At 38.3% G+C, this 14,127-nt stretch overlaps 1 protein-coding gene across 2 annotated transcripts in view; it reads left to right on the forward strand.

The window, feature by feature from the left end:
* Positions 1-14,127, forward strand: part of LOC110021161 (protein PIR) — a 253,053-nt gene that overhangs the window by 21,796 nt on the left and 217,130 nt on the right. For both annotated transcript variants that reach the window (XR_002293618.1, XM_020719544.1), the window contains exons 6-7: positions 7,353-7,472; positions 8,864-8,934. Coding sequence is in view for 1 of the 2 variants with exons in the window: in XM_020719544.1 (XP_020575203.1) it covers positions 7,353-7,472; positions 8,864-8,934 (191 nt within the window). In the remaining variant the exon portion in view is untranslated. The remainder of the gene's footprint in view (positions 1-7,352; positions 7,473-8,863; positions 8,935-14,127) is intronic.

A 14,127-nucleotide genomic window follows, 5' to 3' on the forward strand; every position in this document is an offset into this window, starting at 1 on the left:
GAGTGGAGAGAAGGTTTATCTATATTATCAAATCTTAATATGTCATATATAGATTCTATAAATACAATAATATGATTTATTTTGTCCAACCACACATCATTCGAGATTTTTTTTCATCATAAGTTTTGCCTTATTATAGCATCTTCACAATATACACTCGACTTGCCTTTGATTGCATCTCATAAGCTTGAGCATACTTGATGCAAAATGAATATGTTTTGGCACACATCTACAATTCAGGTGGTGGGCGATCTCTCATAATTCCTACAATTAGAGAGGTAGGAAATCTCTCCCAATCCTAAACCTTACAGTCATAGCTCAATCTCATGCATAAACCTAACCCTAAACATAATGAGCCTATTTATATTTCACTATAATACTAATAAAAGGCTAAATTGCCCTTCGACATACAAACGGCAATTGCTCTTAGGCTAGACATCGACGTAACAATGCTCCCCCATCAAAAAAAGACAACTTGTTCTCAAGGTTTTCTCTTTCTTCACCATGATTGCCTGTATTTTTTCATCCCTTGCCTCCTTGTCCAACACCATGAGAACTCGTAATTTTTTATCAGTGCATTGGTGTCTTCAGGTAAACTTCTCATCAATCCAAAAAGATAACTTTTTGGCTCACTTCTCGAAAATCTCCGTCACTGTCGGTATTGGTCGTGGGCCATTATTTCAGTCCCATACATCCTCTAAATTTCCACTGTTAGAGCTTTTGGTATCATCTCCATTTGTGCTGCTTTTATTGGCCTTCTTCCTTTGGTTCTTATCCTTCACCATTTGGGCTAGTTCCATCGCCTCCCTCAATCCCCGTAGTCTCAATAGTTGAAATGATGCTAGTATGTTGGGCTTTATGCCCTTCATAAAATTCACTTCCAATCCTGTTTCATAAATCCCCCTTGGAAGTCTTGACAATAGCTCAAATCTCTCCCCATATTCCATGACAATCCTATCCTAAGCTAAAACATGTAATTGCTCACGTAGGTCTCATTCCCGAATGACTCAGTGACGTTCCAACAAACAATCCTTAAATTCCTCCCATGAATGGATCAAATATCTAGTTTTTCTCCACTGAAACCAGGCTAGGGCTTTCCCCTCCAAACATAACTCCGTCGCCATGAGTTACTCCTCTTCATCTAACCCATTCACTGCGAAGTATCGCTTCACCAGATTCACCCACCCGTATGCATATTTCCCTTGAAGATTGGCATCTTCAACTGCCTAATCATAACATCTCTACCCCAACTTCCTCTCCATCCGTTATTTTCCCCATGGATTGAGGGTAACACTCTCCTTCATTTATATCCATTTTCTCGCTCTACTTCTCTCACTTGTTCTTCGTGCTCCTTCCTACCTCTTGCATAATCTCTTCGACATGTTTCAGCCCAACTGACTCCATCATAAATCTCTAATCTTCCACTAATCAGAGCCTTGAGAGGATGTTCTTGAAGTTGGATGCTTTCCTCCTCACATTCTTCTCGTTTGTTTGCTTTACCTTTCGATTTAGCCAATGAATCATGGGTCAAACCTTGGGTGTAGTTTGGAAACTGAACCACCTAAGGAGTCTTGGATTGCATCTTAGTATGCTTCCTTAGCTTCTCCTCCAAGCTCTCAAATCGATTGTCAATGGCGGTAAATCTTTCCTCTATCCAAGATTTAAGTTGCCTCACTTTTTCCTCTAATTTCTTCTCCAAATCGTCTATTTCGTGGCCACCATTACTTCCTGTCACTAGTGCTCGCTTGATCCCAGATCCGATCGTTGACTTGTAGGATAATGATTAGGGCACGCTAGATGCCGTCGCCACCTTCCCTGCTAATTCTGATCGCAACTGTACGCGAACACGACGTGGGAAAAGGTGAAAGATGAAGTTTCATGTTTCTGTACGCCGCTTCCTAGTCGCTGCCTTTCTAGATAACTCTGATCCGCGGGAGGAAGAGAAGAAGGGGAGTTTTGAATCTCTGTCTACGATTACATCGATCGCGCTAACACAACTTTAGACGGACGCAATCCCTGTATCACCTTCCCCACGCTAAACTTGCTGCTCTACTGCATCTTGGCACGCCTTTTCTTAGAGCTGTAATCGCGTCTATATTGCGATTGTTGGCATCCAAGGGAGTTCTCATTGCGTGTATGGTGTGCTGCGTCGGTCTCCTGTATGTCACACTTGCATGAGCTTCCACAAGTACCCGAGATCAAGTCGTTGCCATCCTAATTAGGTCAGATCGCAACGCACAGGTACTGTTGACCGTGATCCCATCGGTGTTATTCGCTAATTGAACTGGATCGCCCTTTATTGTTTCAACGACGATTGATTTGAATGCACTCTGACAATCTTTTTTTTTTTCCAAATTCCTAGATTGATGCTATAATATGAATTTGATATGATCCACCGTCTAAATTGATATGCTTTTCCATAGAAATTAGAACAAGCACAATACTACTTTAATAATTCAAGCAACTCAACAAGAATACGAAGATAAACACCTACAATTTGACAGACAAGCGATCTATACCAATTCCCACAGTTCGAGAGGTAGGAAATCTTTCTTAAGTCTAAACCTATTCCTCACAATTCAATGCATGCATAAACGAAACCCTAAGCATACTAAGCCTATTTGTACCAAAAAATAATAATAATAAAAGACTAAATTGTCTTTCGACTTACAAAAGAAAAAATTGCCCTTAGGCTAAGCACCGACATAACAAAATGCCAATGATTCATGCTAAGCCCATGAGAGACACTATAATAGGGCTAACATTTGTTCTCATAGAAGGTATTGGATTCGAGGTATTTGAACTTTTGTGCAGAGTTTAAGAATTTGGTGGTATGAACTAGCTTTTTGCAAGGCCTTAAGAGAAGCACCAACTAGACTGACATTGGCTGCCCTAAAGGGAAATGAGTTTGAGGAGCCGATGCTTGACACAGGGCAACCCTAAATAAAAAGATTTCTGATTTTCAGACGGACAATCTATCTCTTATGTTGTCAGTGCTGAGGGAGGTCCAGCATATCAGCACTTTAATAAAGATGATGAATTTCTAAGCTATTTTTGTTAGACTATAGGGGATATGTTGAGTGATATGTTTTAGTTTAGTTTGACACTCTACCCGCATACAGATTACCAAACAGAAGTGGTGAACTGCAAATTTGGAAATTTTCATAAGTATTTTTGTGGGAAAGAATATTCAACAGTGAGATCCATGTTCTTTAAGGAAAAAAAAAAGAAGCCTCATTTAACCAGGGATAATGATGTGGGAGCTTTCCGCTTATGCTAAATTATGCGAAATTAACATGATCCTACTATCTCGCAAGTTCTTTAATGGGAAACTTTGGATACTGCAATTGTGGGGAGGTTGCTGCATCCGAACCCCATATTTTTTTTTATATTTTTCAGACTTCTATCCCTTTTTAATTTCTTTCTGTTTACTCTATTCTAGTCATGTTTTTTGTACGAGAAAATTATTCATATTGTATTATTTCCTGTTTTAGAAGACTTTTGACATTATTATTGTGTTTGGAGACATATTATGTGTTGTATGCTCTTTGACATGCTGTTTCCTTTCATTTTGCTAGTAGGGTGTCTATATCTTGCTCAGGAACAAGTGGTAGATCTTTGTCGCCATCCGTACATCGTCGTTTCAGAGCTTTCTTTGCTGTCTTTAGCTGAGACAGCTGCTGAACGTCATTTATCCTTCTTCAAAAACCGTCGACTGTCCATGCCTCGTTGCTATTCCACAACACCTCCCCCCACTAAACCTACTCACTAAACACTTTCTAGGAGCGCTAGTACGGTATTAGAGAAGGCCATTCTTATTATCTTGTATTATCTTGTGGAAACTATGGAACTTTTCTTGCAGCATATAATAATGAAAGTGTGATTAAGGGCGTCTAAATGGATGTTGTATTGTGTTACTGCACTTTGCTGGCCATTCTTTTTTTTTTCTTTTAATAAACTGTTTTGTTGACATGCTTCTTTATTTCTTTAAAAGCTTGGGGGTTGATTTAAGATACACATGCAGCAATGTTTAGAAGTAACAGCTTGTTCATAACTTAAAGCTAGCATCTACAACATCAATTTTGCAATTTCAAGCAACAACTGCCAAGCAGTCTCGCATAAAAATCTTTTTTTAGTTGGGTCTTTTTTTGTTATTAGCACTGTGTGTATTTCTGATATGATTTGACCACAAAATTGGCACGTTTTTTCATAGAAATTAGGACAAACACTAATTTTTATTTCAATAATCCAAACAATTCAGACAAATAGAAAAGTTAAGCACCTACAATTCGAGAGGTAGACAATCTTTCCAAATTTCTATAATTCGAGAGGCAAGAGATCTCTCCCAAACCCTTAACTTAGAACTCACAACTCAGTCCTATGCATATCCCTAACCCTAGACATAACAAGCCTATTTATTCCCAATGATAATAATGATAAAAGACTTAATTGCCCTTAGGTGTACAAAAGACAAATTTGCTCTTAGGCTAGGAGCCCTCGTAACAATACTTCCTTCCCAAACGACACCTTTTTCTTAAGGTGGGAAAAAATGAGTGTTCCTCCCCCACAATTGTTTCAATTTCTTCATTCTCTGCCTCCACATCCTGCACTATGAGAACTTGTAATCTTTAATCTATGCAACGACGTTCTGGGGTAAACTTCTGATCACACCGATAACATAACCTCTTGGCTCGCTTCTCCTGAATCTCTATCTCAGTGTTGCTCCTGGTCGTAGTCCATTATTCGTGTCCTGTGCGGCCTCCCTCTGGACTTTCACTGTTTGAACGTTTGGCATCGTTGTGGTTGCAACAGTTCAGTACGATGCTACATTTGTGATGCTCGTGCTGGCTTTCTTAATCTACTTCTTGTCTTCCACCATTTCTGCTCGCTCATCATATTCCTTAATCCCCACAGTCTTAGTAGTTGGAGTGCTGCCTGTATGCTGGGCTTTATTCCCTTCATAAAATTCCCCTCTAGTCCTGCTTCAGAAATTCCCTACAGCCGTCCCAACAATAGTTCAAATCTTTCCCTTCCCTATATTCCTTGACCGTCCTCTTCTGAGTCAAGACATAGAATTGCTTGTGTAGGTTTCCTTCCCAAATTACTCGGAAACGTTCTAACAAACAATCCTTAATTTCATCCAACCAAACGAATCGGGTATCTAACCTCCCTTGACTGAAATTAGACTAAGAATTTCCTCTCCAAATAAAATTCTGCCGCTATGAGTTTCTCCTCCCATCGAACCCATTCATCTCAAAGTATTGCTTTGCTCGATATATCTACCCATGTGCGTCTTTCCTCTTGAAGATCAGTAGCTTCAACTTCCTAACTCTTAACATCTTCACCCCAACTTACTCTTCCTCCATTGTTTCTCCCCATTTATTGAGGGTAAAAGTTTTTCAATCGTAGCCATATTCATTCCCTGTTTCTGTCCATTCGTGCTCCTTCATACTTTTGGCATAATTTCTTCTCCATATTTCGAGCCATCTTTCTCCATAAAAAATCTTTAATCCCCCCTCCCCTTTCCATGGGCCTCCCTAATCGGAGCCCTGAGAGGGGGTTCTTGATGGTGGATGTTTTCCTTCTCATCCTTATATTCGATCTCTTTCCATTTAGGTTTTGCAAATTTTTGAGCCGCCGACGTGGTCTTGGACTGCATCTGTACTAGTCTCTTCATTATCTCTCACATTTCTTTTATGCTCTTGAATACGCTCTCCATTCGGTTTGTTGGAAGAAAACCTATCTTCCATGGCGACAGACCTTTCTTCCACTCCCATTTTGAGTTGTCTCACTTCTTCCTCCAATTTCTTCTCCAAATCGTCTATTTTCTTAATTGCCATTACTCATAGAAAAATTTTCGATCACAAAGACGGAATCCTCAGTATGAAATGCCGTTCAAATCCTCTAAATCACAATATCCAGTGCTGCAAAACTGCCATCTAGTAAAGGAAAATGAAGAAATTCCCGAGGCAAACCACTTAAAATTCCAGAATTTTCAAGTTTGCATTGTAAAAAATGACGGGTTTGGTCACTCTGTAGGCCTCAATCCCATCATTGCTTACCAACTACGTGAATTGCGATTATATTGCATGAGGCACACCGTAATCTCGCTGTCAGCACCTTGCAAGCCTTGATTGACGCAGTTTGTCGCTTTCTTTCGCGTCGAAGTCAGGTGCTGTGATCACGGGGATGCGACTGAAAGACGCGATCCTTTTCTACATGACGATCTCAAGCCGAAGGAGGAGAAAGATGCTGCCTCTACGTATATCGTGATTCTTCCCAGTTAGCTCAAATTGCGGTTGTTTCGTGAGGTGAAGTCATGGAATCGTCCCCACGTCGCGATCCATCCCATGTCGCGATCACTCTGCGTTGTCTCCTTCCCAACAAGCTCCGACCCTCTGTGATGTCGGTGCCGCCTTTCGAGATAGCTCTAATCATGACTATATCAGTCCTTTGTACGCTATTTAAACCGCGTGGAATCATCGCTTCAAAGCTTTCCCCTTGAGCTTCGGGTCTTGGTAAGGCGCCATCGTTTCGCCACCCCCGCGACTGTATGCGAAGTTGTCGGTTCTATCGGCTTTGTACGCTGAAATTCTTGTCAGGCAAGCCGCTCGTCGATTGATCCTCTCTTCCATCGATCCATTTCTCAGAATTTTGATCTTTGATATCAATTTGATGATGCGATCACAAAATTGGCACGTTTTTCTATAGAAATTAGGACAAACACTAATTTTTATTTCAATAATCCAAACAACTCAGACGAATACAAAAGATAAGCATCTATGATTCAAAGGTATGCGATCTCTCTCAGTTCCTACAATTCAAGAGGTAGGAAATGTCTCCCAAATTCTAAACCTAAGACTCACGACTCAATCTCATGCATATCCTTATCCCTAGACATAACAAACCTATTTATATCCAATAATAATAATAATAATAATAATAATAAAAGACTAAATTGCCTCTAGGTGTACAAAACACAAATTTACCTTTAGGCTAGGAGCCCTCAGAACAATTTCTCGGTGTCCACAACTGCAATATCATTGTCCCATTGTACAACTTCTGCCTGCTTGTTATCAAAAAAACCTGCCGCTTGTATTATTAACAATTTAGAATTCTATTTTCCTTTATTTCTATTTGATATCTGTTTTATATTTAGGATTAATATGGATGAAAGTATCCTTCTATGCTATATTATGTTACACTTGTCAAATTTCGAGTGACGCAGACTTCGATATGCTGTGCAGCTATAAGTTTAAATATAATTTCCAGCAAGTTAGCCTTTACCACTCTCTTTATTCCTTTATTTTTGTATATGATTTGAGACTAAGATGTATGAAAAACTTCTCCAGCTTCCCGATTCTATGAAGCATAACCAAGCTGACTTGTACCTTGAAACTTACCAAGTTCTTGATCTGGAGATGAGCCGTTTGCGTGAAATTCAACGGTGGCAGGCATCTGCAGCTTCAAAAGTAAGTATCTTCATATTCTCTTTGCATTTATTTACATTTTTTTTTCTGATCTCATTCTTTATCTTCTGCATTTTTTTTTGAAACAATATCTAACTTCAGTTGCATAATATGTCTTATTGCCGGTGTTTTATCCAAAGTTATATTTATTTTTTTGCTTCTGAGATCTATTCTTTTAGCTTCCACACTGATTCAAGGACATTTATTTTTAATTTTCCTAGTTATGTGTGCATGGCTATGCATTATTATAAAAAAAATTTATTTTTCCAATCATTAAACTACAGAGTATCTTTTCTATTTTAAAGAATATTGAATATTTGTGCATAAGGCATGCAACATGCTATCTGTATAGGTGAGTCATATCTTATTTAGTATTCGATGAGAATCTAAACAAACTACTAACAAACGCCTATGTAGTTGTCAAGGATGCAGAATATATAAAGGCAGCTATCTATTTTGTTGCGATATATTTATTTCTTCCTTTTTTTTCCAATGATATAAATGAGAAGTTAATTTTTTCAAATTGCAAACTTTGATCAGGGTTTTTATTCATTGCTGGTTGGACCTTGCTAAAATATGTTTGATTTATCCTTTAGCATAATTGATTAGCTGGAAGTATCACTAAAACATTAAGGGACCGTTTATGATCACTTTTTATTATTATTTTATTTTATTTTATTTTGTTTTCCTTATGTTTTAATTGAAACAAATCATTTATGGCATAATTCATTAGCATATGATTATTTTTAAAAATATTCAAACATCTTAAAGTTGTTTCGAGTATTTTAAAAAATAGTTTAATTTGATTTTAGAAAAAAAAAAATGTAAAATGCTATCTAAACAAACATTTTTTTTTGGAAAGAAAAATAAAAAAATAAAATGTGAGAACCATCCTGAACAAGCTCTAAGCGATTAAGAGTCCGTTTGAAGCAGCTTATTTGGAGCGGTGGAGTTTTGAAAAAACACCTCGCCTGTTTGGGTAAACTGCGCTTTGACAGCTTATGCGTTTTAAAAATGCTGAAAAGTGTTTTCATATGTTTTCACACCGCACCTATCTAGGTGCGGTGACAGCTTTTGGGCAGCAGTTTAGCTTTTCCAAAAAAATAAAAATTTGTAATAGTCGCCGCACCTAGCTTATCAGCAGATTATTCAATAAGCTGCAGCTGCCCCAAACAGACCCTTAGTTTAGCTACTTTCAAAGTTCTGGATATGATCTTTTCTGCCCTTGTAAATAAGACTAATGTGTTGATATCATTACAAAGACGGGAGCAGGAATATGACAGAGTTATGATGGTGAATTGTTTAGATTTGAGTTGCTACAGTCCATTTGTATGAAATGATTTGATTTGAAATTTTCTTTTAAAAATTCAACAATTTTCTTTTATCTCTTGCAGCTAGCAGCAGACATGCAGAGATTTTCTAGGCCTGAGCGGTTGATAAATGGACCAACCATAACCCATTTCTGGTTTGTTGTTCTCATGTCCTTAAGCATTTTAAGAATCACAGTTAACTAGAATGAACTTGTCTGCAGGTCAACGACATGAATCTTAGGATTTGCAACAATAAAGCAAAAGTTAGCGTTCATTTTCAAACATAAATTTTTTGGTGTGTATTTTTCAATATTTTGCAGTCTTGATGGATTAGCTCAAATTAAATTTTATTAAAAAATGTAAACACCAGAGTACGTAGGTGCGAATTAGACCTAAACATGACTACCATTTTGCACATTTCTTTTTACCATTCGTTGACTTGAAAATAATCTTATCCTTCAATATTTGTAGTAACAAGATTGTTTATAAGCTATATCAGTAAAAAGAACTTGGTATAGTGTGTTCATCTAACCGTTGAAGAGGAGCTTTTAGTGGAGAATTAAATAGGCGGTGGAACTCATAGTGGAGAATTAAATAGGCGGTGGAACTCATATGAAGTATGATGCTTCGAAAAATCTGATTTGTATGCTTAATTGCCTGGAAAGATTTATCCAAACTGTAATTATTATCCATTAAATCTTGAAAGGAATAAAGGACTCATAGATTTGAACTCAATTATTACTTTTAGTTCTAATGAATAACTTAAAGAAATTTGGCAAATGTTTCAAGTTTCAACTTGATGAGTATTATTGTATAGATGCTGGTCGATTCACTTCTCTTCTTAAAGCCTAGTGTCTAGCTTTAGGCTTCTTATGTTTGACCCTCTTAGAGGACTAGTACGGGACACACACCATTTAGAAAATTCGAGTCATCTCGTCACTCTTTCGAATATTGTATGGGCGGTCCCGAATCATCAGCATTTTGCTGAGTTGGTTAGAACCGACATATGAAAGTCGAGTTGAGTTCCTACATGAATAGGAGCAGCCCTTAGGGAAACCTCTTGCGACTCGAATTCTCGCGAATTCCGCATTTTGTGCACGCATTACACCACTCACGATTTGAACTTGAATTGACTTGCCCGTCGGCGAACTCGTCCGGACCACCCCGGATGACGAAACAGACCACATCGATGCATTCAGACGTCGACTTTAGCTATAAATGACACCCATGTCACTATGGTTCCGCGCAAGAGCAGTTAGCGCGAAAATCGATGCACATTTTTTTAATTAGTGAGGCACGGGCTCGGGCTCAATCTAGGTTCAACTCGGGTTCGATTCGGGCTGAACACGGGCTGAACACGAGCTCGATTATTTCAAATTTCAAAATTTGAATTTCAAATTAACCATTAAATTTCACATTAATTAAATTTAATTGGAGAATATTATTTTCCAAATAAAACTCCACTGCTCATGGAAACAAATTAATTCCTCGCCCAATGCAAGAGTAATGGGTATTTGGAATTCGCGGGATACAAATCCAGCTCGTCTCTTCCTCTCCAGGCATTCGACCCCTGCTCCTCTGCTCGATCCCGCTCCCCCTCTGCGATATGAGTTCCTCTCTCCCGCTCGCCTCTTCCCTTTGCGCCAGAAAAGCTCGCCTCCTCCCTCTGCGCAAAAGAACGCCGCATCCCCTTTCTCTCGACATCGAAGCCACTCGCCTTCTCGTCTGCTCTCCTCTATGCACTGCAACCAAACCACTCGACTCCCTCTCCATAAACCCTCGCTCGACAGACTCCTCCTTGTGCCGAAGCCTGCTCCCCGCTCCTCTACTCGACTAAAGAAGCTCTTGACTTCTCTCTCTCGGCTTCACCTTCCCTCTGCACCGAAAGCTTCAGGAGACACTCTTCTTCATAGGCAAAAGCCTAGTCGAATTCCCTCCTACTTGCAGCATTTGAGCAATTGAGATTGTCTCGTTACCGCAACTCTCACCTCTTCTAGGGCTGCACTGTTCCCTTATCCTTCTAAGGTGTATTCAGCAATCTTTACTGTCCTTCTTAGCAATTTTAAATATAAACTTTTCTAGCATTTATTTGAAGGAATGATCGTTGCATGTCATAGTCCTTTGGCATTAAAACTTGCATTCAAGACATGATTTGTAACAGCTATATCTTTAAGCCTTTTAACGGTATATCGATGATCAAACTTTAGCAAGCAACAACAAATTTAGGCTTTATTTGGGTAATATTATGCTATGTTTGTGCAAATCAAGTTGCCAATATTTCCATAATAGATCAGTGTGTTGCTCTATGTTTGAGGCTATAAAGAAAAAGGGACGGCTTCACTTTTGATGTCGGATCATCCGTCATGTTTGGGGTTCAGCGATAAGGGTAGTCTGAACTTATTAGACGAGCATTGGAAGCTCTTGATAGCAAGTTGCAGGTCATGCCCGATCCTACTACTGTTCACTTTTACCTTCCAGATAACCTCTCGGTTTGCGTACATAGGGAATATGATACATTCATTTCAGAACTTGTTAACCATTTTCCACATGCGAAGGAAGGGATACATAGATTTTATCATGAGTGCTGGAAGATCCTATAATTCGTTGAATTTATTGGAGCTCAAGTCATTGGAGGAGCCCATATACCTTCTTGGACAGTTTTTTTTAAGAAGCCTTTTGAGTGTCTGACAACTGCTTTCTATTTGCCTCAATGTACCGACAATATTGCTCAAAAGTTTATAATAGATCCTCAACTGCTGTCCTTCATTGACGCTGAGTGTTTCATTGTGAGCACAGTCAATGCTCTGCACACTCCAATGATAAATGCAAGCATGGTTCTTTGTGATAGACATTTTGGAGGTATCAATTACCCTGCTGGTGGTGTTGGTGGTATAGCAAAGGCTTTGGCAAATGGACTAGTTAATAGGGGCAGTAGACTACTTTATAAGGCAAATGTGACGAACATTGTGCTCAAAGATGATAAAGCTATAGGAGGCCTTAGGATCACCGTGTAAGCTTGCTAGTTGCTGCCCGGAGCTGTAGGAGGTCTTAGGATCATCGTGTAAGCTTCCTAGTTGCTGGCCGAAGCTGTAGGAAGCCTTGGGATCACCGTTTAAACTTGCTAGTTGCTGCCCGAAGCCGTAGGAGGTCTTAGGATAACCGTTTAGGCTTGCTAGTTGATGCCCGGAGCTGTAGGAGGTCTTAGGATCACCGTATAGGCTTGCTAGTTGCTGCCCAGAGCCGTAGTAGGCCTTAGGATCACCGTTTAGGCCTTCTTGCTGTTGCCCGGAGCCGTAGGAGGTCTTAGGATCGCCTTTTAGGCTTGCTAGTTGCTGTGCGGAGCTGAGGAGGCCTTAGGATCACCTTGTAGGCTTGCTAGTTGATGCTTGGAGCTGTAGGGGGCCTTAGGATCACCGTGTAAGCTTGCTAGTTGCTGCCTGGAGCCGTAGGATGGTTTAGGATCATCGTTTAGGCTTGCTAGTTGCTGCCTGGAGTTGTAGGATGCCTTAGGAGCACTGTTAGGAGTTACTAGCTGCTGTCTGGAGTTGTATGAAGCCTTAGTATCATCGTTGGAAGTTTCTAGCTGCTATTTAGAGTTGTAGGAAGCCTTAGGATCACCTGTTTGGAGTTCCTTGCTGTTGTCCAGAGTTGTAGGAAGCCTTAGGAGCGCTTTTCGGAGTTCCTAGTTGCTGTTATGACTCGTTTTGCTGTTTTTTATACTAGAATTTCTGTTTTCTCCATTTTCCTGCAAATAAATTCAAATTTTCTGCAAATTATATTATGTTTTTTGAGCTAACCACGCAGCGGGAACAACAGCAGTAGATACGCCATGCACGCAAGTACATTTCGCACACAAGTACATTTCATTTATTGTCATTTTTATCACTGTAATTTACTCTTGCTTTACTGTATCATGTATGCATTGTTGCAATTTTATTTTAAAAATAAAACAATTTTTAAAAAATTAAACAACTTTTTTTTCAAAAAAAAAAAACAATTTTAAAAATCAAAAAACATTTTCAAAATAAAAAAAAAAAACATAACGCGTAATTTTGAATTCACGGGAGTCTCTCGGATGAGATAACCCACAGTTGCTAATGTGATCTCTTCAGTTTAAATGAGCTTAACAACTTGTTTAGACTAAGTAAATTCAAAATAACATAGTGGTACCGGAACTAGGGAACCGTGAGATCCTAACCGGTGTCTCTCTAATCAACTTTAACTCCCCATAATGCTTGAATGACAACAAAATCAAAACTTTGAAACACACCTAATAAAACCTTTTGAACCTTAGACTTTAGGACTGCTACTTTGACGAGGAGCTTGGAGCATACGCCGTGGGCAGCACGAAGAGGACCTACAGAAGGACATCTTCAAGACAGCAAAACATGCCTACACTAACTAAACTTTCTTAGTCTAAATAATAACCCATAAGACTTCAAAGTTGTCGTGTAGCAAAACATGACTACAGAAGTTCCTAAATCCTCATACATTTTTTAGGTATTTGCACAACCATGTTATGCAGCGTACGTTTGAACTCACATTAGGTTCCGAGGTTGTCGTGTGTCATGACTTAAACCCTCCTATCTCTGTGGGCTATTTACATAACAAGTTATTATGCAAATGTAAGTCTCAAATAATAAAATTGATAGTATTGAAAAGTCAAATAACATTATATTCAAAACGCAATCACACAATAAGATAATTTGGAAAGTTACTGGGGACCTCCTCATATTAAATTAAATTTAAAAATTATTTTGAAATAAAAAAGCTGACCAACAGACCCGACCTAGTAAGTTTGAATATCAAGGTTGGAACAGATGGTCGGATGAAGAAAACACTATCTAAATATTTTCATTGTTTAAACAAAAAAAAAGAAAGAAATCCAAACATAAAAGAACCATATAAGTACAAAGCTTTAATTTACAAAAATTCGTTCAAATTTAAAACTTTTACAATTGATAGAAATGTAAAAATTAAAATGCGTTATGTATCTTCTCAGGGTGCACAATGTTTGTAAACATAGAATCTAGGATTTATCCACTCTAAAGGAGCTTTCTCTAAAATTTTAGCAATTGGAGATACGAGTTAAATGAATCAGTGAGTAAAATGCCTCTAAATTATAATAATTCATATTTTTATTTTTTTTTATAAAAATAAAGTAAACATTAAAAAGGAGAATAAATAAATCAATTTTATTGTTATTTTTATTTATTTTGTATAAATCATCTGTCAAAAGGGTGCCATCGTCTAAATATGTACAAAAAATACACCTTTGATAACCTTTTCCAAAACATATATATATATATATATATATATATATATATATATATATCTCACTTTATTTT

This window comes from Phalaenopsis equestris, unplaced genomic scaffold (genome assembly GCF_001263595.1).
Source record: "Phalaenopsis equestris unplaced genomic scaffold, ASM126359v1 Scaffold000123, whole genome shotgun sequence".
NCBI lineage: Eukaryota > Viridiplantae > Streptophyta > Magnoliopsida > Asparagales > Orchidaceae > Phalaenopsis > Phalaenopsis equestris.